This window comes from Eurosta solidaginis, chromosome 1 (assembly GCF_040869045.1).
Source record: "Eurosta solidaginis isolate ZX-2024a chromosome 1, ASM4086904v1, whole genome shotgun sequence".
NCBI lineage: Eukaryota > Metazoa > Arthropoda > Insecta > Diptera > Tephritidae > Eurosta > Eurosta solidaginis.
In genome coordinates, this window is record NC_090319.1 from 109,187,308 (window position 1) to 109,214,673 (window position 27,366).

Sequence of the window (27,366 nt, forward strand, 5' to 3'; positions counted from 1 at the left end):
CACACATAGGCGTATAAGTAAATGCATCTGTGTGTGACATCTCTCGCTGCCTTATATATGTGTATACATGATTTGATTATTGACGTAAATATCGCTTAGCATGGCCTTAGTGATGGTATAGCTTAGTGATGCTAATATCCGTGACAATATATATACATATATGTATGTATGTATGTATAAACATCAATCCATATAACAAAACACTGCTTCAATTGTTCAGTTCAGTATTAACAAAGTTGTAGTAAAACGCCTTACAACTGCTTCAAACTAGAATTCAAGTTATGGGGTGTGGCTGTGATTTTCAGTCTCAATAATGGTACCTCCTCATTTATTTCAACATCTGCATGGGCAAGAAAGGCAAATGTTTTTTTTTTTTTTTGAAAGATTGGATGGTCGAAAGCAGTCGAAAGCACCGCTTTTACTTTGCTACGAAACGGAAATACCCCTTTAGATACCAGTTTAGGTTGTATGGTTACTCGCTTTTGCGAGCTCTTTCCATACTTTGCGTTGCAATTCTAGTGATGTAAGTATTGCGATCGCGGCCAGATTACCTCACGGTAATAACTGATTTCAGCGACCCAGAGCTACTGTCTGCTAGCAGTTCTTTTCGCACGTGGGTTCTACCTGCTCAATCCAATTTTGTATTGCTCGCAGCAAATTTGCTGTATGCGAACTATATTCGTTTTGCTGCTACTGCCTCACTACGGGCTTAAACTGCAACCGTGTTAACTTTTATATTGACAGCCAAGCAGCAAGTAGGGCAATAATCTCGCATAGCACAGCGTCTAAAAGTGTGATAGAATGTAAGCAATCCATGGCAAAATAGGGACGGGGTTCTAGGGCATATAGGAGTAGATGGGAATGAAAAAGCGGATGAACTAGCTAAAAACGGCGCATCCCTTGAAGCTTGCTCCCAATTAGATTGGGCGAGATTAAAATAAGGCGAGTGCTGCACATGATCGACCAAGCGGGAATAGCGTGGTCCAAGCGCGGATCTGTAAAGTGTGGATATTATGAGTAGGTCTTACAACCATAGACTAACAACGTTGCTTCTATCATTAAGCACTCCAGACCTATGACGGGTATACTGACATTTTTGAGTTGATTGAAGGTTTTTATAATATTTTTATGCACACTATCCCTAATTTTAAACGAAAAATTACGCCCGCTTCAAGGTTAACTTCTTCAAGGAACCCCCCTAGTGCGAATTCTCTTTGAAGGACACCATGTCGTATGCGGAACAAAATCTGCCTAATACTGTTTTCACACAGAAACTTAATGATCTCATTTCACCTTCTAATGAAATCGTAAATTTTTTGCTTTCACACAGAAGTAACTGCTCGATTAGTATGAAGGATGAAATGTCAAGCGAATAAAATGACAATGCTATATGACAATCATGGCGGAACGATACAAGGTGGAAGCATGGTGACATACCTACAAACAAAAAAAATTCCATGTACTTGTAAATTCGATGGACAAATGTCACGATCGTACTGCGCCGGAAGTTGATGTATCAAATCAAATAAAAAAGGTTATAATCAGTTGTTCGATGCGGCCACCTTGTATCGTTCCGCCATACAGACAATGACATTTACTTTGACAAATGACATTTTTAAGCACTGAACACACCAAAAACTAAGAAGCGGAAGGCTGCCAACAGAGTTGCATTGTGCTTTTGACTTTATTAGACATTCGATTAGCTACTAATGAAATAATTATAGATTCGAATTTTGTAGGGAAGATTGAGCTCAATAAGCGTCTTAATGTAGAAAACTGCCTTTATTATTCAATAAGCCGTCTGTGTGAAAACAGTATAATGCTATTCAAAGCGTTATTATCCACAAATCGAAAACTAAACATCAGGAACTGAACAGATTGAGTACTGAAAACTTTCTTCTTCACCACCGAAATTGTTTTATGATATTTTTCAGGTTTTGAAGATAGATAACGAATAGCGCATTGATATGAAGAGATATACTTTTACAAGTGCTCCGAGAAAATGAGTTATTTAGACGGTTAAATTTGAGAATAAAAAAGCCAATGTCGGCGAACATATAAACAAAGTGAAAGGACGCAAAGCTAAATAAGTGAAAAATAAATTTCAAACGATTTGTGCCAATAAACCTTTAAAAATAAATATAACAAAAACTAAATTGCAGTGAAAACGAAAACAAACGGCAAACAAAACCGCAGTGTAGTTGTGCTGTGAAAATAAATACATACATACTAAGATAAAAAGAGGAGAAGTGAATGAGATAATGACGGACAAGTGTCATAAGTGCCAAAAAGGCATAATGTCGCTAAGAGGGGAAACTGTAATACGATGTAAGGGTGTGTGTGGGAGAAGTTACCACAAAAGTATACCGTGTGCAGGAGTTGATGAATATGTTCTGCAAGGCTTGGTCAATTGCCCATTTATGCGCTTTATGTGCGATGATTGTGTGCAATACATCTCTAATGTGGAGTATGCGTTGAAAGAGATGATGTCGATAGCAGAAAACAGAGTTCGAAAAATTGATAAAAAACCATAATAAGGAAATTAGTGCACTAATTAATAATAATGAAAAGGAAAAAAAAAAGTGATGGAAAATATGAAAAAAGCAAATAAAGAAAAGGATGAGTTAATAAAACGTTTAGAAAACTTTTGCATTTTAAGTAAAGATAATTTGGAGGGGTTAACAAAACAAAAAGAAGATATAATAAAAGAAGTGCGGAAAGCTGGCGAACAAAACAATAATAATAAAATAGATAAAGGAAAGGATGAGTTGATAAAAAGAGTAGAACATTTATGTGAGTTAAATAAAAAATCCGCAGATGATATAGCAAAACAAAAAGAAGAAATAATACAAGAAGTGCGTAAAGTGGGTGACCAAAATGTAAATATGGTTAATAATAAGATGCCCTATGCTACTGTTTTAAGGGGTGTCCCACCAATTGTCGTAATACCAAAATCTAAACAAACGGCAGAATTAACAAAGAAAGATTTAAATAAGATTGACGCCAAAGATATGAAGATCAATAAGGTTGTGCACAAAAATAATGGATCTGTGGTTATACAGGCAAGTGACAGTTCAGAAAAAGACAAAATCAAAAGTGTTTTAGAAAACAAGTTAGATTCTGAGGTATATAAAGTCAAAGAGTCAAAAATGGTTAATCCTAAAATTAGAGTTACCAACATGGGTGAGAAATAGAGCGATGAGGAAATAGTTGCAAAAATAAAAGCGCAGAATGATTTCATTAAAAACGCAAATCTTAAATGTATAAAAGTCTATCAAGCGAAGAAAAATAATAGCTCGAGAATTTCTTATACTGAAACTATTGATATTAATCATGAGAAATATTTAGAAGTGATGAATCATCTCAAGCTTAACATTGGATGGGACCAGTGTGGAGTATACGATGGACAAAATGTTAAGAGATGCTACAAATGTTTAGGGTTTAACCACAATGCCAGCACATGTACAAAAAAACAAAGGTGCGGCCGATGCTTGGGTGAACATAGATATGAGGAATGTAATGAAGAAGTAACTAACCCTGTCTGTGGCAATTGTGTGGACGCTAATAGAGATCTCGGCTTTAAGCTAGACACTAGGCACAGCATATATAGTAAAGAATGCCCGGTCTACCAAAGAAAACTTGCGATAAAAAAGCAGCGGGTAGGTTACTAGCTATCAAACCAAATGATACAGAATGGAAGACAAAATAAAAACCTAAAAGTGATTTATTTAAACGTAAACAGTTTGGTGCACAATAAACTTGAAATTGAAAGAATGGTGGAAGAACTTGACCCAAAAATTATACTCTGCTCTGAAACAAGTGTAACAGATGAAATCAGTGATGCAGAAATAAGCTTGATATCGTTTACAACAATAAGATGTGACTCTCACAGCAGACACACAGGAGGCGTAGCGATGTACATTAGTAACTCAGTAAAATTTAGAATAGTATATAATAAAGCTATTGATGGTAATATATGGTGTATCATTGTTCAGTTAAAAAACGTGGAAGTAAAGTGGCAAATAGGAGTACTATACCACTCGCCAAGTACTAGTGACTCAGATTTTGTTAACTATCTCGAAACAAAAGTAGCGGAAATATGTGACACAACGTATAACAATGCAATCATTGGTGACTTTAATATCAATATGAATAGAGAATCAACGTATAGTCTGAGGCTAAATGAGCTGTTTAATACATTTTCCATGCATCAAAAAATCAACTTTAACACGCGTATAGCAGAAGGCTCTGAGACCAAAATCGATTTACTATACTAAAACAAGGAACCTACCATGTGTAAAAGGCTTTATGCTTATAAAATATCAGACCACGAGACAATTATGTTCAGTTTTGTCATGGATGACTTTGAATAGTTTATTTAATAATAAATAATAGAATTATAATGAAATTGATATATAAATAGTTTTAATGCAAATGATATTTAATGTTCTTTGTTGTCCGCTCGTGATCACGTTCACCTTGTTCAATCGTTCAACACCAACTAACTAGCGATGACATTTCTCACTCGTTGGCGATGACAACTCGGCCGGTCCTGACATATCTTCACTCCCGGACGATTCGTCGCCCTCGTCGTGTTCATCGACATCCAAACCTGGTGCCAGCATACACCATGGTTTCGTATGGTCAGTACTCATCACACCACAATATCGTCGGCTGGATACAGTTGCACCTGGCAAATCTTCGACGATGTACCGGTCGTAGTCCAGCACTTTGGTAACAATATATGGACCCTTGAACACTGGATCTAGCTTATGTGAATCTCCCGTTGCTGTTGGCACATGGTCAATCACGACCAAACCTCCCACCTGGTATTTATGCGGCTTACGATGTTTTTTATATCTTTCTTTCCATTTCTGTCTTTCCGCTAAAATGTTCTTAACTGCTTCTTCTTGTTTGCTCTCACAATCTGCCCCAACATCGACTTCGTCATGGAGCGCTTGAATCATTCGGTTTTGGGTTACATCTCTGGGATCGAAGTTGAAGACCAACTCGTTAGGACTGAACTTGGTCACTTCATGTCGCTGCGAATTAAGGTTCCAGTGTATTTTTGGCAACGCTGCATCCCAATCATTCGGTTTCTTCACGGTGCAGCGTACGCAATTGAGCACAGTTTTATTGACACGTTCCGCTTGACCGTTGGCCCTGGAAAACATGTTCTCTCTTCAATAACTGCGTTAAAGGCTTTGCTATGCCACTATAGTCGTTGATGAACTTCCGAAAGAACCCGGTTAACCCTAAGAACTGTCGAACCTGTGTGACTCCCTTTGGCGTGGGGAACTCCTTTACACAGCTGAATTTTCCGCTGCCTGGTAGGATACCCTCTTCGCTAACTATGTGGCCCAAAAAGTTTACAGTTCTTGACATGAATACGCACTTCGGTGGACGTAGAGTGAGTCCTGCCTGCTGGACTCCCCTCAAAAGCTCCTCCAAAACTTGTATACCTTCGGTAACTGTTGGTGTAGCAATGATGACTTCATCCACATAACTTATGATTCGGTGCCGTTGTCCCATACCTCTTACCTCTGATCAGCTGACCCACCATCTGCTGGAAAACCATTGGTGCGTTCACCAATCCAAATGGCATTACGTTATGCTCGTATTGCCCGTCCGGCGTGATGAACGCCGTATATTGTTTGCTGTCCTCTTTCAACGGTATTTGGTAATAACCTGCGGTCATATCCAGCGTCGTGAAGTACCTATTACCTCCCAGCTTAGACAACTGCTCCTCGACGATTGGCATCGGGAATTGCTTCTTGACGGTTACCGCATTCAACGCCCTATAATCCATGCACATCCTTTGCTCCCCGTTTGCTTTCTTAACCAGTACCACTGGAGCTCCATGTTGTGAAGAGCTCAGCCGTATAATATCGTTTTTTAGTAAATTGTCCGTAAGTGATCTTAAAACTTCCCTCTGTGACAACGGAAGTTGATAGCGTTTCCCTATGACCGGCTTATCTGTAGTAACCTTAATCTCCATTTCCATGGTGTTGCAACGGGCAAGTGCTGACAAATCTTCCAAAAAACAGTGGTTATATTTCTTGAGTAGCTGCTGAAGCTCCTTTGTCTCACTTTCGCCCAGCGTCGTGTCGATATTCAGACTTGATTTCAGTTCTTCTACCGTCATTACTCCTGACTCTATGATACTTTTCGTGTCGCCTCGACATAGAACGTCTCTGCCTAAAAGTATCTCGTGCGGCATAAATTCGTTGGGTACTATTTGGAGTTGGGCTGTTGTCTTCTGTTCATCCAGTTCGAACTCGACTTCTATCATCTGATTTACGTCCACAGCTGCCCCTCCGAAACCACGAAGTATTTTCTTGCTCGGATGCCTGGGAATACCGTCTCGGACTGCCATGTCAGATATCAACGATAAGTCACTGCCGGTATCCACAAATGCTACAAATGCGCGTCCCGCTATACATATATGACGTGTCACAGGTGGTGGGACCACCTCTGTTTCTTCGATGACCTTCCCTACCATTTTCTTACCGCTTCTGCATTCTTTTGTCTCGTGCCCATATTTGTTGCACGTGCTACATTTAGCTTTGCGTTGAGGTTGTGGACATTTTGCGGCGATATGGCCCACCCCGTTACAATTGAAGCACCTTAAACCTTTGCGCTCATTATTTGGGTTGCTCACCGAGTCCCCTTCCTTTCCGTTAACTTTTGTTGTCCCCTGTTGTACCTTCGTGTACGCGTTGGCTACGGATAGATTTTCGATAGATCTTAACAATTCGTTGCACGACCGTATGCTCATTGCTAATAATGTACGAGATAAACTTGCATCATTTAAACCCCCGATTATGTATGAATTGATTGACGCCTCGTCCATATTGACTTTCCGGCCCAAATTCAACATGCTATTATAGTAATCCTTTAATTCTTCATTACTCGACGCTTTCTATTTGCCATCTCCCGGTGTACGTCTGCTATATTTACCATCGTTGGAAAATCATACCTCAAGCTACTGACAAATTGTTGCCATAACCTAAATACCGGTTGACATTCGGCCCATTGCTTTGCAGCTCCTTTTAGCTTATGGTGAACTGCAAATAACAAAACCTCCTCCGACCACCCATAAATTGCGGGAAGCTGCTCCACTCTGTCCAATAACTGATTCGTTGAAATGTGTCCCTTCAGGGGATCGAAATCTGGTAACATTCCAATAATGTCCGTCATTGTATGTTTCACAACTGCTGGAACTTTTGCTTATGCGCCCTCCAAGATATCTGAAGGTGTTTCTGCCACGCCTGTTCGATTACCTTGCCCTCATGTTTCCGTCTCTGAATTTGTACCTACTGTGCCTACTATTGTTAGCGGTTGACTTGCTATTAATGCACCTGCATTCCGTTGTGCATCTTGTACCGCCACCTCATTGTGACTTCGATTGCTACTCACCAAATTAGCTACCGCCTTCGACATATTGGCAATCATTTCCCTTAGCTCATCAAATTGCTTTTGCAATGGCGGACTTTCTTCCACTACCACCTCTTCATCATCAACCTCCCCAGTTTCGTAAATTGTCTTCAACTGTGCAATTTTATTCGCCTTTGTTCCTGTTACTGGTAAATTAAGTTTTTCCAAAAGAGCATTCAATTGCTCCACCTTTAAATCATTTAATTTTACCATTTTCCTTTTTTTTCCCCGAACGTTCTTGCTTATGCGTCTATCGCTGTTGAATTTTTCTTCTCGAATTTTCTTGCTTATACGTCAATCGCTGTTGAATTTTTTTCCTCACGAATCACGCCAGCCAATTTCTGCCGTTTTTTAATTTAAAAATCCACCCTTCTCGCTATCACTTTTCGTATTGTTCGTTTCACCCTTTGTGGTTTAACGTGTGCGCTGCTTCTATATTGACACTATCTGTCTCTTTTATATCTTTTAACTCGTTATTATTTTGTCCCCAAATGTCTATCACTCGTTTCCTTGCGTCTATCGCTCGATCAATTTTCCTATGAATTTTCCTTTGCCTCTGCGTCTATCGCTTTTTTTTCTTTAATCAAATGTCTATCACTTAAGCTATCCTTTTGTGTCTATCACTGCATACGTTTGCGTCTATCGCTCGATGTATTTCCTTGAAGTACTTTTCACTCGTATTCCTGTGTATGTGTGTGTTCTCTTTAACTATTTTCCTCTGTGTAGGCTTAAGTTAAATCGCACTCTGACACTGTCATGGATGACTTTGAATAGTTTATTTAATAATAAATAATAGAATTATAATGAAATTGATATATAAATAGTTTTAATGCAAATGATATTTAATGTTCTTTGTTGTCCGCTCGTTATCACGTTCACCTTGTTCAATCGTTCAACACCAACTAACTAGCGATGACATTTCTCACTCGTTGGCGATGACAGTATTAATATCAAAACTGAGAACCCAAATAGAACGCTGGCTAGAATAACATCATGGGAAAAATATAGTAGTGAGAACATATTAGCACTACTAATAAACGTTAACTTTTCAGAAGGCTGGCGCAAATCCTTGGGCTGAACCCTCCCAGAGGGTGCCGGCTGGTAATATGCACAACAGTTTCCCCTTCCAGGGGAGTGCTAGCTAAGTTTAGGAATCATCTCCATTTGTGCCCCAGCTCCTTAATAGCTTAGGCATATGGAAATGGTTTTTAAACGTGGCCTCAAGGTGGGAACTGGACCACGCCCAGTTGAAAAGGTGGTCCACCCCTAATCCAGGGTGTTATGCGATTCCGTGCCCATTGGATGGTTTGCAGTCAGGGGCATCCGACTGTATTCTTACGAAGCCTCCCGGATACCGGTCCACCTCCGGGAGTAACGGCGACCTGCTGCGGTATGGGGCACTACCGCAGTCGACCGCATTGTTTCCCCTATCCCTTTAACTTCAGGCTGCCGAACGGTCTCACCTTAGTAGGCAGCTAAAGAACAAGATATATTAATGAACACCAAAAACCTGGCCTCGGATCCCTGCACGGGTAAAGATGCCGCCCTTGGACTAGGCATTAAAAAAGTCCACAATTCGTCGGGAACCGCACCGACGGCGCCGACCAGGCCTTCACGGCAACAAAAAAATCTTCGGCCAACTGTGCAAGCTAGCGGAAGAACTAAACCCCTTGAGGGCAAGTCCAATTCCGCAGCAGCCGGAAAAGCTAGCCCCAAAGAGGGAAAGCAACGTCCGACTGAGCGAGCACAGGAGGCCCGTCCCATGCCCGTACCGGGCACCTCTTGTCAGCAGGTGGCTGGTAACAGCACTAAATCCTCCACGGACAAAAGTACTGCCTCCACCGCTGCAAAGTTACCTCGCAAGCCGGCTGAACCCCTTGAGGGTTCCAAGGCAAATAAGCAAATCGCGACTTCGGTCCGCAACCAGCGGAACATTCGCAATGCCGTCAAAATCGTTGAGAAACTTGGCAACTCTCCCAGCGACAAGTTGACAGCAGAGCAAAAAAGTTCTCTGGCCTGGGCCAGGAAGATTATTGCTGCCAAGAAGAGCAGCAACAACAATCCCACCCCTTCCTCTTCTGCCACCAAACAAACTTCTGACCCGAAGATGCCGGCCCTTAAGAGGCAAAGGTCTATGGGAAATGCCTCGAGCGATCCCAAAAGGCACCGGCCTTCGGCTTCCACCCCCCTGCCCTAACCAAAACCTTCAGCGAGGCGGCTAAGGCCAACTTTACGCTGGCGGTTTTGAACCGCGGTCACCCGGACGGGAACATGACCCCGGATAACTGGAAGGATGTCCTTAACGGCCTTCTCAAGATCTTTAGGGACATCATGACCAAGCATCCGGGGCCGGCTCCCACTATCCGTGATGCCGGCTGGTACCAGGGTAGGGTCAAGCTTGTTTCCTGCGCCGATGAGCGCTCGTGCAAGCTCTACAAACTCGCCATAGCTTCGCTGGGACAGCTGTGGCCTGTGGCCAGGTTGGATGCGGTCGGTGTGGAAAAAATTCCGAACAGACCGAGAGCCTGGGCCTGGGTCCCAGACGGCATAGCAGATCCTGGCGAGATCCTTGATACCATCGCGGAGTCGAATCCGGGGCTACCTTCGAGCGATTGGAGGATAGTCCGGGTCCGCGAGACAAGGGCGAAGCAGCGTTATGTTGGTTTCATCATAAACGAGGCTTCTCTCCCTTGGCTTGACGAATGTGGTGGAGTATTAAGCTACGGCTTCTACGGATGGTGCGAAGGAGGAAATACCGGACGAGGGTGAGCCTGTACCGCAAGGCGAGGGGTCAGACAGAAACACCCCGAGTGGATCTGCTGCCCATGGCACTGCGGAAGGGACCGCCACCGCTCCGGAGGATCTGATGATAGGGGATACCGCCTCGAGCGAACCCGCAATCGCCACATTGAATCTCACGGACCCATGCAACACCTTGAGTGGACATGGGGCCGATATCGAACGGGCACGCAGCACTCCGGATGCCGAGAGCGATACACTCTCGGTATCGGAGTTTGCGGGCCAGTTCTTTACGGGCATGGACGAGCAGCTTTTGCTGGAATCCGACCCGTCGGATGCCGAATTCGACGATACTATCGTAGAGGAGGCATCCGACGATGCGGATCAGCAGAGGATGGACGTCGATGCCACAAACGAATCGTAACGGGCGCGCAGGTACTACAGATAAACCTGCACCATTCTAAGGCAGCCTCGGCTGCCCTAATATTACGCCTCAGCACTACGTATGAGGACGTCGTTCTAGTCCAGGAACCTTGGGTCGTTGGCAGCAAGGTCTGTGGACTCTTTTCTAAGGACTACCGGCTGGTGACACCGCCCGTGACAGGTAGAATCAGATCTTGTATTCTAGTAAAGAAAAATCTAGTATTTATTTTACTATCTCTTTTTAGCGACGAGGGCTTTACCTGTATTAGCCTCGAGCTACAGGGGCAAACAATCTGGCTGATGTCCGCATATCTATCGCACGATCGCCCAACTTCTGTGCAGGACCGGCTCTGCAAAGCGGTACGGGAGGCCCACAGTAAAGGGTTCCCGATAATAATTGAGGCCGATGCCAATGCACATCACACTGCTTGGGGCTCTACCGACATTAACAGTAGGGGTGAGTCTCTTTTTGATTCTATTATAAGTAACAATCTAAGTATATGCAACTCTGGAGGCAAACCAACTTTCATCACCTCAAATAGGAAGGAGGTTCTAGATGTTACTCTAGTTTCTGGGGCATTCTCTGACCTTGTCAAAAATTGGAGAGTTTCCAACGAAAACTCCTACTCTGATCATATGTATATCATTTTCACTCTGCTCTTGCGTACACCGCCTAGGGTGGCTTACAGGAATAGGAGACGTACGGACTGGAACCTTTATAAAAAAGTCCTATCCTCTACTCTCCTAAAGAACGCTTCTCACGGTAGGCCGAGCCTACCGCTAACAACTGATGAAGCGTCTCCTTTAGACACAACATTTGCTTCTCTCGGTGAGCTAGACTCATCGTCAAAAATAGAAGAAGCAGTAGATCTTATCACCAAATCTTGTAACGCTGCCTTCACAGTAGCCTGCCCGGAGATTGCTAGCTAAAATCTACAAGACTTGCCTCAACCTGGTCTATATCCCCACGGAATGGACCAAAGCAAAGGTAGTCTTCATACCCAAAGGAGGCAGGATATCGGGCAACAGTCCAAAGGATTTCAGACCAATAAGTCTGACCTCCTTCCTCCTAAAAGTTCTAGAACGATTGTTGGACGCCTACATTAGACGATCGGCAAATAAGGCACTCATCTCCAACAACCAACACGCCTACTCTAAGGGCAAATCCGTAGAGACAGCTCTACATGCTATCACTACTAAGATAGAGAAGGGTCTTGCCTTTAAAGAATTTACGCTGGGTATCTTTCTCGACATAGAAGGAGCCTTCAACAACGTTCTCCCAGCAGCGGTCACAAAATCTCTACGTTCTTTAGGGGTGGAAGAGCCTCTTATGAAGTTCGTCGAGCTCCTTCTAAACAAGAGAATCATTATCTCTGAGCTGGGCAGCTCATCGCTAATAAGGTATACCAACAGAGGAACCCCGCAGGGGGGAGTTCTTTCTCCTCTACTATGGAACCTGACGGTGAACGCTCTGTTATCTATACTACGGCCCACCGGATGCCAAGTCATTGCATATGCCGACGACATAGCCTTGACAGTTACCGGCAAACACCTTCCGGTGCTTGGCGAACTCCTGCAAAATGCTCTTAATCTAACAAACACATGGTCTATGAAATGCGGACTCAGCATCAGCAGTGAAAAAACTGAGATGGTGCTTTTTACCCGCAAACGCAGTATACCGGAATTTACCCTCCCATCCCTAAACGGGAAGGAAATCAAACTCTCTACCGAGGTTAAATATATCGGAGTTATTCTAGACAGGAAGCTTGACTGGAAGCGAAATGTGGAGGAACGATCCAGGAAAGCCACAATGGCTCTCTACGCTTGTAAGTCGGCAATCGGAAAAAGGTGGGGTCTCCAGCCACGCATAGTCCATTGGATCTATACGGCAGTGGTGAGACCCATACTCTTCTACGCCGTCACCGTATGGTGGACGGCACTCGATATCGAATCTAACAGGAGTAAAGTAACGAGAGTGCAGAATTTTAATTTATTGTCAATTATTACGCCGAGATATTTGCTTTTCTTTACATCCCTAATGGTTTCGTTTTTTTATATTTAAAGTATATGGTTCTAAATTTAGTTTATTTGATGTGGATATAACCATGTAATTTGTTTTTTCCACATTTACCATTAACTTGTTTTTATACAACCAAATGTAGAGAGAATTCAAGTCCTCCTGCATTTTTTCAAAGGCCACGCCTATATTTTCTTCACTTATTGTCAACAGAGCATCATCTGCAAACAGTTTTATTTTGCAGTTCTTTATTGCTTACTTCTTACTTAATTGGCGCTTAACCGTCTAAACGGTTATGGCCGTCCAACAAGGCGCGCCAGTCGCTCCTTCGCTCCGCCAACCGGCGCCAATTGGTCACACCAAGGGAGTTTAAATCGTTTTCCACCTGGTCCTTCCAACGGAGTGGGGGCCGCCCTCTACCTCTGCTTCCATAGGCGGGTTCCGATAGAAACACTTTCTTGGCCGGAGCATCATCTTTCATTCGCATAACATGGCCTAGCCAGCGCAGCCGCTGCGTTTTAATTCGCTGGACTATGTTGATGTCTGCGTATAGCTCGTACAGCTCATCATTAAATCTTCTTCGGTACTCGCCATCGCCAACGCGTAGAGGTCCATAAATCTTTCGAAGAACTTTTCTCTCGAACACTCCCAAAGGCGCTTCATCTGCTGTTGTCATGGTCCATGCTTCTGCCCCATATAGCAGGACGGGTACGATAAGTGACTTGTAGAGTATGATTTTCGTTCGCCGAGAGAGGACTTTACTTTTCAATTGCCTACATAGTCCAAAGTAGCATTTATTGGCAAGATTGATTCTTCGCTGGATTTCAGTGCTGATGTTGTTGCTAGTGTTGATGCTGGTTCCCAAATAAACGAAGTCTTTTACTATTTCGAAATTATGGCTGCCAACAGTAGCGTGGTTGCCAAGGCGCATATGCGCTGACTCTTTGCTCGATGACAGCAGGTACTTCGTTTTGTCCTCATTCACCATCAAACCCATCTTTACCGCTTCTTTTTCCAGCTTGGAGTAAGCAGAAATAACAGCGCGGGTGTTTAGGCCGATGATATCAATGTCATCAGCATATGCCAGTAATTGCACGCTTTTATAGTATATTGTTCCAGTGCGGTTAAGTTCTGCAGCTAGTATAATTTTCTCCAGCATCAAATTAAAGAAATCGCACGATAGGGGGTCACCCTGTCTGAAACCTCGTTTAGTTTCGAACGGCTCGGAGAGGTCCTTCCCAATTCTGACTGAGCTGATGGTGTTGCTCAACGTCATTTTGCACAGCCGTATAAGTTTTGCGGGGAAACCAAATTCAGACATAGCGGCATATAGGCAGCTCCTTTTCGTGCTGTCGAAGGCGGCTTTAAAGTCGACGAAGAGGTGATGTGTGTCGATTCTCTTTTCACGGGTTTTTTCCAAGATTTGGCGCATTGTGAAAATCTGGTCGATGGTAGATTTACCAGGTCTGAAGCCGCACTGATAAGGTCCAATCAGCCGGTTCACGGTGGGCTTCAATCTTTCGCACAATACACTTGAAAGGACCTTATATGCGATATTAAGAAGGCTGATTCCACGATAGTTGGTGCATTTTGCAGTATCCCCCTTCTTGTGGACTGGGCAAAGAACACTTAGATTCCAACCGTCGGGCATGCTTTCGTCCGCCCATATTTTGCTAAGAAGCTGCTGCATGCGCCTTACCAACTCCTCGCCGCCGAACTTGAATAGCTCCGCAGGCAATCCATCAGCGCCCACGGCCTTGTTGTTTTTCAATCTGGTTATTGCTATTCTAACTTCGTCATAATCGGGCGGGGGGACATATATTCCATCATCATCGATTGCGGGATCGGGTTCTTCATCTCTGCGCGGTGAATTGCTGCCTCCATTTAGGAGAGCAGAGAAGTGTTCCCTCCATAATCTAAGCACTCTCTGAACATCAGTTACAAGGTCGCCGTTTTCATTCCTACAGGAGTTTGCCCCGGTCTTAAAACCTTCCGTCTGTCGCCGTATTTTTTGGTAGAATTTTCGGGCGTTATTCCTGGTGGCTAGCAGCTCAAGCTCCTCGCACTCACGCCTTTCTGCTTCTGCTTTTTTCTTCCTGAAAAGGCGTCTCGCTTCCCTTTTCAACTCACGATAGCGTTCACACACTCCTCTTGTCGCGCTCGCTTTTAACGTAGCCCTGTAGGCAGCGTCTTTTCTTTCGGTTGCAACGCGGCATTCTTCATCATACCAGTTGTTTTTTCGTGGCCGCCGGTAACCAATTTTTTCCTAGGCGGCAGTATGAAGTGCTTTGGAGATATGCTCCCACTGCTCCTGTATTCCTTCAGGATGAGTTGTGCCCTCAGAGAGCAGGTGTGAGAGTCGAGTTGCGAAATCATTGGCAGTCTGTTGTGATTGAAGCTTTTCGACGTCTAGCTTTCCTTGTGTTTTTTGTTCCTTGTTTTTAGCCGCGTTGAGGCGGGTGCGTATTTTGGCTGCAACGAGATAATGGTCCGAATCGATGTTAGGTCCTCGGATCGTTCGCACATCTAAAACACTGGAGGCATGCCGTCCGTCCATCACAACGTGATCGATCTGATTGCGAGTATTTCGATCAGGAGACAGCCATGTAGCTTGATGTATCTTTTTATGCATGAACCTCGTGCTTGATATGACCATGTTTCGAGCACCGGCAAAGTCAATCAGCCTCAGTCCGTTAGGAGAAGTTTCATTGTGTAGGCTGAACTTTCCGACTGTAGGGCCAAAAACACCTTCTTTGCCCACCCTGGCGCTAAAGTCGCCAAGCACGACTTTTATATCATGACGGGGGCAGCGCTCGTATGTGCGTTCTAATTGTTCATAAAAAGTGTCTTTCACCTCATCGTCTTTCTCCTCTGTCGGCGCATGGGCGCAGATGAATGATATATTAAAAAATTTTGCTTTTATTCGAATAGCGGCGAGACGCTCGTCCACAGGCGTGAACGCCAGCACTTGGCGACAAAGTCTCTCTCCCACCACGAATCCGACGCCGAAACTGCGCTTATTCGCATGGCCACTCCAATATATGTCACAATTTTTGATCTTCTTTCTTCCTTGCTTCGTCCAACGCATTTCTTGGATGGCAGTGATGTCAGATTTTGCTTTGACGAGGACATCAACCAGCCGGGCATCTGCACCAATCCCATTCAGGGAGCGGACGTTCCAGGTGCATGCCCTCAATTCATTGTCCCTCAAACGTTTGCCATGGTCGTCATCAATAGAGAGTGTATTTATCCGAGGCTTGTTGTTATATTTCATTGGAGCATGGTTTTACGTGGCGGGTCCCAAGCCCAGCGCACAACCCGCTCAGCGGGGGTGAAAATATTACTTGGCACGTTTATATAGCGAGCCGCTTGCTCCAAGACAGACGCCCGCTTGCAGCCGCACCTAGAGGTGTACAGACGCTGCCGATGAAATCTCCCCCGGCTAGCCCTTAAACCGATTATGTCAGAGTGGCCTAGCCATGTTGTCGCCTTCTCACATTAGCTCACCGCTAAACGGGTGTTTAGCGGCTACCCAGAGGATACTTGGCCGCAAGCGACCGGCAGTAGTGAGCTGCTTGAACCGCATGCAAAAGAATCGCTCTGGCCATTCCCAGGTGAATGGCGGTCAGAAGCTTTCCCCACTTTCGTGGACTTCTACACACGGCCCCACCCACGGCTATATCTTTTATGACTAAGAAATTTTCTATGTTTCGGGAGCCATAACTCGAAGAAAAATTAGTTCAGAATAGAACCATATTAGATGTTTACGCCGATAACTATATCGGCGGCGGCGGCGTAGGCACTATTATATATCGGCGGTGGCGGCGTGGACTGCGCGCCGGCTTACGCCGGTGTTCTTACTTTGAAAAGCTTGATTTTTCTATTTAAAAAATAATATTTAGAAACGGTTTTGTTTGTATGTATTTAAGAAAATCAACGTTTTGGCCGTTTCGGAAAGATCCGGGGGTTTGCGTCAAAGTCTAGCGGATCATTCAGCACCTTGCGGAGGGACTGTCCTGCATTCACTTACTCCAGGGAGGCTTCGAATCTAACCCTGGTCTAAGGGACTGGTACTGCTGCGTCTGCCGAAACAAAAATTTAAGTACTTAAAATGGTCACACTTTTGTCTATATGTCTCGTACAAAGCGTAGTTTCACCGAAGGAGATGTTCTGGTCTAACTCCTAAATCTCGTTGTAGATACGATTTCTTTAAATTATTTGTGGCCCCTTGCTGGTTACGCACAAAGGCGACTTATGGTTGCCATTAATGGCCTATTAATACTCGTGGCTCTCGTGGCACAGTTTTAACGATTAACAGCAATGCTGGCCTATTGTTGATCGCGTCAAAGGGCGCCTCTAGTTTTTTCAGCTGTTCTAAGAACTATAATTCCCGAGTAGCAATCCTGTCCACCACCAGTCGCTACCACGCCTCCTGGCCCTCACACCTTATTCCAGCACAGAAGCTATAAGACTGCGGCTTCGAACTCACACCTTCGTCGACGTCACTTTCCTAGAAGCTCTGGGTTTAGCTCCGAAGACTTTCTAACGGATTTTTTTTGTCGCGCTATGCTGCCGATCAAGGCCAAGGATGCCGCCCTCGAAATCATAAGCAGTTCAAGTAGATATTATTGCGTAACTTATAGGCGAAAATAGTATAATCCGAAATAATAAATTTTATAAAGACCCTGGATATTTTTTTTTAAATGTAGACAAAAATTTGCAAGCGTTTGTGCTCAAAACATTGACTTCAGTAGTCTTCGTTAACCCAAAATGTTATTTAAGAATGAAATTCGACCGATTTTAAATTGAAAGATATTAATGTTAGGCTCAGTCAAAATTGTTGTTTTCATGCCCTTTGATACAAGGATTCATTATAAATAAACGCGTAGCTTCAGTTTTCAGCCTAGTTCGACTGTCCACTACGTTGTTGTAGTAGCACACCCGGTCATTTGTTAGACTGTCTTGGGAAAGCTTTCGCTTCACCAATTTGAGTGTTCTTGCGAAGGACAAAGCCTCACCTGGTAAATATATGTGCCTACGTACTCACGTTTGTAAAAGGAGCCGTAACGTGTAGGTTATATTTAAACTTGATTTGTAGGCTATAAACGATGTAATTCACTCCATTGGTATGATGTATGATGAAGTGTGAAAATCAAAATTAACATTTCAGACGATATTTTAAAGTTTCGCAAATAAACAACAGATATTTGAGCATAAGGCCAAGTGATTTTTCAAACCCTTCTACATACATATATCTTCAACTTAAGTATGAGGTGGGAATGATTTCAACAATTCAAATGATTCAACAATTTAACAACTTAAGGACAATTTGAAAACATGCTCGACTTGGCTCATTTTATTTGAATTCATAGTTCCTTATTAACTTTTTGAAAAATTATGCAAAGTGAGCATTTAAATTTTTTATATAACGTTTCTTTTAGTGTTTTGTTTTAATAACTTGGTGAATTGGGTGATACAAAATCCGCATTGAAAGTGGCTGTTTTTTTAAATAACTTTTCAATGGGTGGAAAGGGTTAAATTTCGCAATTGGATTCTTACAACTGGCAGTGATGCGCATCCGTTGATACCCCTTTCGACCATATCGGACCAATTTTCAACATGAACAATAAATGGCCTAGACCGTCTTAAATGAGTAGAAAATATAGTAACGCACCAAACGCCGCCGCCGCCGCGCCGATATTTTTGACATTCGGCGGCGGCGTGCGAAAACTGACGAAATTCGGCGGCGGCGGCGGCGTTTATCGGCGGTATGTATATGTATTATTGCGCAGCCTTGTAACACTATTAAGCACGCAAAACAAACAACAACAGCATTTCAAGTGTACAGCTGGGTATGTAATGTTCGATTTCACCCGAACATAGACTTCCTTACTTGTTTTTTATTAAATTTTATATTCTATGCGATCGTTAGCAACTCTTTACTAAAAGTTTGTCTTACACAAAAATTGCACAGAACATTGAAATGGACATATTTGGTGCTTTAATTTTCACCACTACATCAGAGCCACACAATGGCTCATAATGGCGTGATGTCACTTACTTCGAAACTGAACGTATGTAACTTACTCCGAAAAAAGGAAAAATACGCAAAATATGTCGCTCATTATGTCTCATCTGCATACATTTTCCACACATATGTATATACAAACCAACACTCATATACGAGCACTTAAACTTGATTTATGGGATATTGTAGCTGATGCAGCAAACGATTGCTTCTCCAAACAGCCAGTGTTACCATTCTGGGAAAATATTTAATACTAAACTGCATATCAAAAATGGTATCAAAACACCAACCAATTTTGTTTCATATAAAGCGTAAACATGTAGAGTTAGCGAATGTTTTGCAATATACTCTGGCGATACTATACGCATAGTGATTTACCTCATAGTTGTTTGTGTGTTTCTGGCGTTCGACTCGAATTCCTCCATGGAGTACTAAAAGTAAAGTACATATTGCCGGCTGTTTTACAGAATCACTTGATCTCGGCTGACGTTGCAAAAGTGCCCTAGCTATAATATGTTTAAAAAGGCTATATCTTAGAACTTTTCTTAAATCCTTCATTTCAGAATTAAATTAAAGACTGCAATATAGCATAATCTGTTTCGAAAACACAAGTGAGCTAACATTTCACACACACGAACTTCCTTCGACATTTGCCTATACGTGGGGTGATCTAAAAGTTATGATAACACTGCTCTACAAAATTAACCTTTTTGCATTACCCTGGATCACCACTATTTTTTTTTATTTGCTATAGTCCCCTAGTTATAAAAACGGTCGACATTTAAAATTCTATGGATACGTTTTTGTTTTTTTTATTTTTTGTTTTCTAAAATTTGCCCTTTTTGAAAAGGGAGATCCATTGATTTTATCATTTATATGGAACGGGTTGTCCGATTTTGTTGGAGAAAACAGCATATGATAGCAAATGCAATTACCTTAAAATTGTTTAAATACCATTTTTTTAAATACTTATTGGATTCAGAGTTATTTGCATCGGATTATAAAAAAATCGATTTTTTGTTTTAAAAATTTCCATTTTTTTCTTCTTTAATTCGTAAAAAATCGAAAAAGACAAAAACTTACAACTTTTATTAGATGATCGTAAAACTGTGAACATTCCAAATAAGGCAAGCTTTTCATGAAAATCCATGGATAAACGGTAATATTATTAACAATTAAGTGAATGAAGGGTATTTTTAATATTTTTGTTTATTTAGCTATATAAGATACCTTTATTAAAGAAATTCTGTAAAATTTAGTACTTGAAATATTTAAAAATAGTTTCTACTTTTTGCTTGTCTACTGTAATTTTCTGAATAAATAAATAAAATAATCCTTATATGAATTTTGTAGTGAAATAGTGAAATTTCTCGGCCCTTTTGCTCTAGTGTAAAGACCACATACATAACAAAATATACTCGGGTCATTTTTGCAGACAAATTTTCTACTGTTATTATTAATTTTTTTTTAAATTCACTAACCAATTAATATTTTTTTGCTGTTGTTGACAACTTCACTTTTCCCGATCAGGAATGCTAGTTCAACAAGTAAGGAAGGCTAAGTTCGGGTGTAACCGAACATTACATACTCAGTTGAGAGCTATGGAGACAAAATAAGGAAAATCACCATGTAGGAAAATGAACCTAGGGTAACCCTGGAATGTGATTGTATGACATGTGTATCAAATGGAAAGTATTAAAGAGTATTTTAAGAGAGAGTAGGCCATAGTTCTATGGATGGACGCCATTTAGGGATATCGCCATAAAGGTGGACCAGGGCTGACTCTAGAATGTGTTTGTACGATATCGGTATCAAATGAAAGGTGATAATGAGTATTTTAAAAGGGAATGGGCTTTAGTTCTATAGGTGAACGCCTTTTCGAGAAATCCCCATAAAGGTGGACCAGGGGTGACTCTAGAATATGTTTGTACGATATGGGTATCAAATGAAAGCTGTTAATGAGTATTTTGAAAAGGAGTGATCCTTAGTTCCCTAGGTGGATGCCGTTTCGAGATATCGCCATAAAGGTGGACCAGGGGTGTCTCTAGTTGTACGATATGGGAATCAAATGAAAGGTGTTACTGAGCGTTTTAAGAGGGAGTGGGCATTAGGTCTATAGGTGGACGCCTTTTCGAAATGTCGCCATTAGGGTGGGCCAGGGGTGACTCTAGAACGTGTTTGTACGATATGGGTATCAAACGAAAGGTGTTACTGAGCATTTTAAGAGGGAGTGGGCATTAGGTCCATAGGTGGACGCCTTTTCGAGATATCGGCATTAGGGTGGGCCAGGGGTGACTCTGGAATGTGTTTGTACGATATGGGTATCAAATGAAAGGTGGTAATGAGTATTTTAAAAGGGAGTAATCCTTAGTTCTATAGGTGGACGCCTTTTCGAGATATCGCCATAAAGGTGGACCAAGGGTGACTCTAGAATGTTTGTACGATATGGGTATCAAACGAAAGGTGTTACTGAGCATTTTAAGAGGGAGTGGGCACTAGGTCTATAGGTGGACGCCTTTTCGAGATATCGCCATTAGGGTGGGCCAGGGGTGACTCTAGAATGTTTGTACGATATGGGTATCAAACGAAAGGTGTTACTGAGCATTTTAAGAGAAAGTGGGCATTAGGTCCATAGGTGGGCGCCTTTTCGAGATATCGCCATTAGGGTGGGCCAGGGTGACTCTAGAATGTGTTTGTACGATAAGGGTATCAAATGAAAGGTGGTAATGAGTATTTTAAAAGGGAGTAATCCTCAGTTCTATAGGTGGACGCCTTTTCGAGATATCGCCATAAAGGTTGACCAAGGGTGACTCTAGAATGTTTGTACGATATGGGTATCAAACGAAAGGTGTTACTGTGCATTTTAAGAGGGAGTGGGCATTAGGTCTATAGGTGTACGCCTTTTCGAGATATCGCCATTAGGGTGGGCCAGGGGTGACTCTAAAATGTTTGTACGATATGGGTATCAAACGAAAGGTGTTACTGAGCATTTTAAGAGGGAGTGGGCATTAGGTCTATAGGTGGACGCCTTTTCGAGATATCGCCATTAGGGTGGGCCAGGGGTGACTCTAGAATGTTTGTGCGATATGGGTATCAAAGGGAAGGTGTTACTGAGCATTTTAAGAGGGAGTGGACATTAGGTCTATAGGTGGACGCCTTTTCGAGATATCGCCATTAGGGTGGGTCAGGGGTGACTCTGGAATGTTTTTACGATATGGGTATCAAACGAAAGGTGTTACTGAGCATTTTAAGAGGGAGTGGGCATTAGGTCTATAGGTGCACGCCTTTTCTAGATATCGCCATTAGGGTGGGCCAGGGTTGACTCTAGAATGTGTTTGTACGATATGGATATCAAATTAAAGGTATTAATGAGGGTTTTAAAAGCGAGTGGTACTTAGATGTATATGTGAAGGCGTTCTCGCGATATCGACCAAATGTGGATCAGGTGATCCAGAAAATCATTTGTCGGGTACTGCTAATTTATTTATATATTCAATAACACTAACAGTATTCCTGCCAAGATTCCAAGGGCTGTTGATTTCGCCTTGTAGAACTTTTTCATTTTCTTCTACTTAATATGGTAGGTGTCACACCCATTTTACAAAGTTTTTTCCAAAGTTATATTTTGCGTCAATAAACCAATCCAGTTACCATGTTTCATCCCTTTTTTCGTATTTGGTATAGAATTATGGCATTTTTTTAATTTTTCGTAATTTTCGGCCATTTTTTATACCAAGATAAAGTGAGTTCAGATAAGTACGTGGGCTAAGTTTAGTAAAAATATATCGGTTTTTGCTCAAGTTATTGTGTTAACGGCCGAGCTGAAGGACAGACGGTGGACAGTGTATAAAAACTGGGCGTGGCTTCCACCGATTTCGCCCATTTTCACAGAGAACAGTTAACGTCATAGAATCTATGCTCCAACCAAATTTCAAAAGGATTGGTAAATTTTTGTTCGACTTATGGCATTAAAAGTATTCTAGACACACTAAATGAAAATGGGCGGAGCCACGCCCATTTTGAAATTTTCTTTTATTTTTGTATTTTGTTGCATCATATCATTACTGGAGTTGAATTTTGACTTAATTTACTTATATACAGTAAAGATATTAAATTTTTTGTTAAAATTTGAATTTAAAAAAAATTTTTTTTAAAAAGTGGGCGTGTTCTTTATCCAATTTTGCTAATTTTTATTTAGCACATATATAGTAATAGTAGTAACGTTCCTGCCAAATTTCATCATGATATCTTCAACCACTGCCAAATTGCAGCTTGCAAAACTTTTAAATTACCTTCTTGTAAAAGTGGGCGGTGCCACGCCCATTGTCCAAAATCTTACTAATTTTCTATTCTTCGTCATAACGTCAACCCATCTACCAAGTTTCATTGCTTTAGCCGCCTTTGGCAATGAATTATCGCATTTTTTCGGTTTTTCGAAATTTTCGATATCGAAAAAGTGGGCGTGGTTATAGTCGGATATCGTTCATTTTAAATAGCGATCTGAGATGAGTGCTCAGGAACCTACATACCAAATTTCATCAAGATACCTCAAAATTTACTCAAGTTATCGTGTTAACGGACGGACGGACGGACATGGCTCAATCAAATTTTTTTTGGATCCTGATTATTTTGATATATGGAAGTCTATATCTATCTCGATTCCTTTATATATGTACAACCAACCGTTATCCAATCAAACTTAATATACTCTGTGAGCTCTGCTCAACTGAGTATAATAACATTGAATGAACTAAATGAATTACTTTAAATAGTCGCTGGCCACTTCGATTTTCAAAGTATGTATCTTTTTTATACTCAGCTGAGCAGAGTTCACAGAGTATATTAACTTTGTTCGCATAACGGTAATCCGTAACGGCATAAACTAATCGAGATAGATATAGACTTCTATATATCAAAATGATCTGGGTGAAAAAAGAAATTCATTTAGCCATGTCCGTCCGTCCATCCGTCTGTAAACACGATAACTTGAGTAAATTTTGAGGTATCTTGATGAAATTTGGTACGTAGGTTCCTGGGCGCTCATCTCAGATCGCTATTTAAAATGAACGAAATCGGACTACAACCACGCCCCCTTTTTTGATATCGATTTCAAAAAACCGAAAAAGTGCGATAATTCATTACCAAAGACGGATAAAGCGATGAAACTTGGTAGGTGCGTTGACCTTATGACGCAAAATAGAAAATTAGAAAAATTTTGGACAATGGGCGTGGCACCGCCCACTTTTAAAAGAAGGTAATTTAAAAGTTTTGCAAGCTGTAATTTGGCAGCCGTTGAAGATATGATGAAATTTGCTAGGCACGTTACTCCTATTACTATATGTGTGCTAAATAAAAAATAGCATCGCTATTTAAAATGAACGAAATCGGACTACAACCACGCCCCCTTTTTTGATATCGATTTCAAAAAACCGAAAAAGTGCGATAATTCATTACCAAAGACGGATAAAGCGATGAAACTTGGTAGGTGCGTTGACCTTATGACGCAAAATAGAAAATTAGAAAAATTTTGGACAATGGGCGTGGCACCGCCCACTTTTAAAAGAAGGTAATTTAAAAGTTTTGCAAGCTGTAATTTGGCAGCCGTTGAAGATATGATGAAATTTGCTAGGCACGTTACTCCTATTACTATATGTGTGCTAAATAAAAATTAGCAAAATCGGATGACGAACACGCCCACTTTAAAAAAAATTTTTTTTCAAGTCAAATTTTAACAAAAAATTTAATATCTTTACAGTATAAAAGTAAATTATGTCAACATTCGACTCCATTAATGATATGGTGCAACAAAATACAAAGATACAAGAAAATTTCAAAATGGGCGTAACTCCGCCCTTTTTCATTTAATTCGTCTAGGATACTTTTAATGCCATAAGTCGATCAAAAATTTACCAATTCTTGTGAAATTTGGTAGGGACATAGATTCTATGACTATAACTGTTTTCTGTGAAAATGGGCTAAATCGACCGTCTGTCCTTCCGCTCGGCCGTTAACACGATAACTTGCGCAAAAAACCATATATCTTAGTTCACGTACTTATCTAAAGTCACTTTATCTTGGTATAAAATATGGCCGAAATCCGACTATAACCACGCCCACTTTTCCGATATCGAAAATTACGAAAAATGAAAAAAATGCCATATTCTGTACCAAATATGAAAAAAGAGATGAAACATGGTAATTGGATTGGTTTATTGACCCAAAATATAACTTTAGAAAAAACTTTGTAAAATGGGTGTGACACCTACCATATTAAGTAGAAGAAAATGAAAAAGTTCTGCAGGGCGAAATCAAAAGCCCTTGGAATCTTGGCAGGAATACTGTTCGTGGTATGACATATATAAATAAATTAGCGGTACCCGACAGAAGTTGTTCTGGGTCACCCTGGTCCACATTTTGGTCGATATCTTGAAAACGCCTTCACATATACAACTAAGGGCTACTCCCTTTTAAAACCCTCATTAATACTTTTAATTTGTTACCCATATCGTACAAACACATTCTAGAGTCACCCCTGGTCCACCCTTATTGCGATATCTCGAAAAGGCGTCCACCTATAGAACTAAGGCCCACTACGTTTTAAATAATCATTAACACCTTTAATTTGATACACATGTCATACAAACACATTCCAGGGTTACCCCAGGTTCATTTTGCTAAATGCTGATTTTCCCTTATTTTGTCTCCAAAGCTCTCAGCTGAGTATGTAATGTTCGGTTACACCCGAACTTAGCTTTCCTTACTTGTTTTTCGTTAAGTTTGTCACAATCGGCGACAATATACCATACAGGGCAGGCATCTAAAGAGTCTGTCAATTTTTTAACCACTATCTGCGAAAGGGTTTGAAAAAAAGGGATTTTCAAAAAAACTTCATATGCTATGGGAAATGGCCTGTGCAGGCTTGGATATTCAGTAGGTAGGTATAAGAGATTCTATGACGGAGTGATAATTTGATTTTTTTGTTTTTATGATTTAAGCATTCTAAGAACATCGCAAGAAATGCCTCAAGGAAAAAGTTGTATATAGTTGATAACAAATATATATGACCATACTTCTGTCTTACGAAAACCAGCGTTGGAAACTTAAATTTTCAATACAGTATGAGGCATTTTTTCTTATGATCTGCGTTTTGCCTTAAGAAAAATTGACGGGTAAAAATTTCTTGAGTGTCATTATGGAGTTTTCTCATTTCTGCCCGTAGTAAGCTTTAAAAAGACAAAGTTGCGCAAAATGCCATACCTAAATAATTTGTTTGTCAAAAACAATAATAGGCTTGATATGCAAAATTTGCGCTAAATTTGATATTTTCACTTTACTGTCAATAGAACCAACATTTATTCATGTATTTTCACGAAATAAGGTTTCAATTATTTATAATGTTTACAGTTTTAGGACCGTGAAATAAAAATGGTAAGTTTTTAAAACCTTCGATTTTTTATGAATTTTTGAAAAATTAAATAAATGTTCGATTTTGGAAAAAAAAATTTCTTTTACATTTTTATGTGAATAACTCCACAACCGTCGATCATATAAAAAAATTTCCTATCAAGACTTGAAGAAAATTTTGCGGTGAATCCACTGGTGTTTCTCTCAACGAAATTTCCAAGATATGATAAAATAAATGGAAAGACCTCTGTGAAAATTCGTGATTTTAGAAAAAGAAAAAAAAATCGTATCCATAGAATTTTAAATTTTGGGTGTTTTTGTACTTAGGGGGCCATAATACATCGAAATTAAATAGTTAGACTTCAAAGTAATTTCTCTTGTTGACTAGTGTAACTGGTCATTTCTATACCTGTATTTGAGAAAAGAACAAATGTATTTGAAAAAAGTATTTTATTAATATTTTGGGGTGTTTGCAATTAATTTCTCTGTCAAAAAACTATTTTGGGTTACTTTAAACTTTTCAATATTTGTTTTTGAATTGCCATTCGCTTCTGCTAGTCGATTAACATTAATGTCATCAAACTCGCAGAAACCTTTATAATATGCAATTCGTTTGCAACAATTCTTCGAATAATGCGATATGATACCCTGTGACCTTAGCTACATACCTGATAGATACTCTTTGATGTCTTTTTGACGTTGTCTTCAATGAGGGACATATATGGTAATTAAATAACTACCACTCTGTAAGCAATTAATTAACTACCACTCTCTAGCATTGGCATTGGCAGCAATCGGGCTTGGACCAGGTTTGAACCTTGTTGAATTTTCTGCAAATTAACAATATCGTATAAGAAGTATAGATCGGCCGTAACCATTTAAACCGTTAAGCGCCAATTAAGTAAGGGAAGGGCGCGGGTATGGATGGGAGGCGGATGTGTACCGAGTCTGTTTCTAATAACATTTATAAGACTTGTCGAATTTTACCAAAATGGTAACGCTGCAAATTTCTTTACAAATTAGTAAGTGTTCGTTTTAGGACTTAAAACACACGTATTTGCACATTTGCTTCAAAGTAACAACACAAACATATATTGCATATATTACAAAATTTGCACTAAGTGTGGCAGAGCAATAATGGCGGGACCAGCTGCAATAATGCTTGTCGCTTGAATGCTTTTAGTCAGCTACTGTTTGGTGTTGCTCTGTTGCCTGCAATGGATTGTGGTAATATTTGTGGCAAACAAACACTTTATGGAAATTGCTTACAGCTGCTCATTGGATAATATGTATGTATGTATGTATGTATCTCTATGTC

General features: G+C 41.0%; 1 protein-coding gene across 7 annotated transcripts in view; it reads left to right on the plus strand.

Moving 5' to 3' along the window:
- Positions 1-27,366, plus strand: part of Hs6st (heparan sulfate 6-O-sulfotransferase) — an 812,621-nt gene that overhangs the window by 109,506 nt on the left and 675,749 nt on the right. For 2 of the 7 annotated variants that reach the window (XR_010948596.1, XM_067759678.1), the window contains exons 1-2: positions 10,072-10,780; positions 10,845-11,050. The exons of 4 other annotated variants lie outside the window; for them this stretch is intronic. Coding sequence is in view for 2 of the 3 variants with exons in the window: in XM_067759678.1 (XP_067615779.1) it covers positions 10,900-11,050 (151 nt within the window). In the remaining variant the exon portion in view is untranslated. Of the gene's footprint in view, positions 1-10,070; positions 10,781-10,844; positions 11,051-27,366 lie in introns of those variants that run through there. One more of the 7 variants, XM_067759679.1, reaches the window with a different exon arrangement.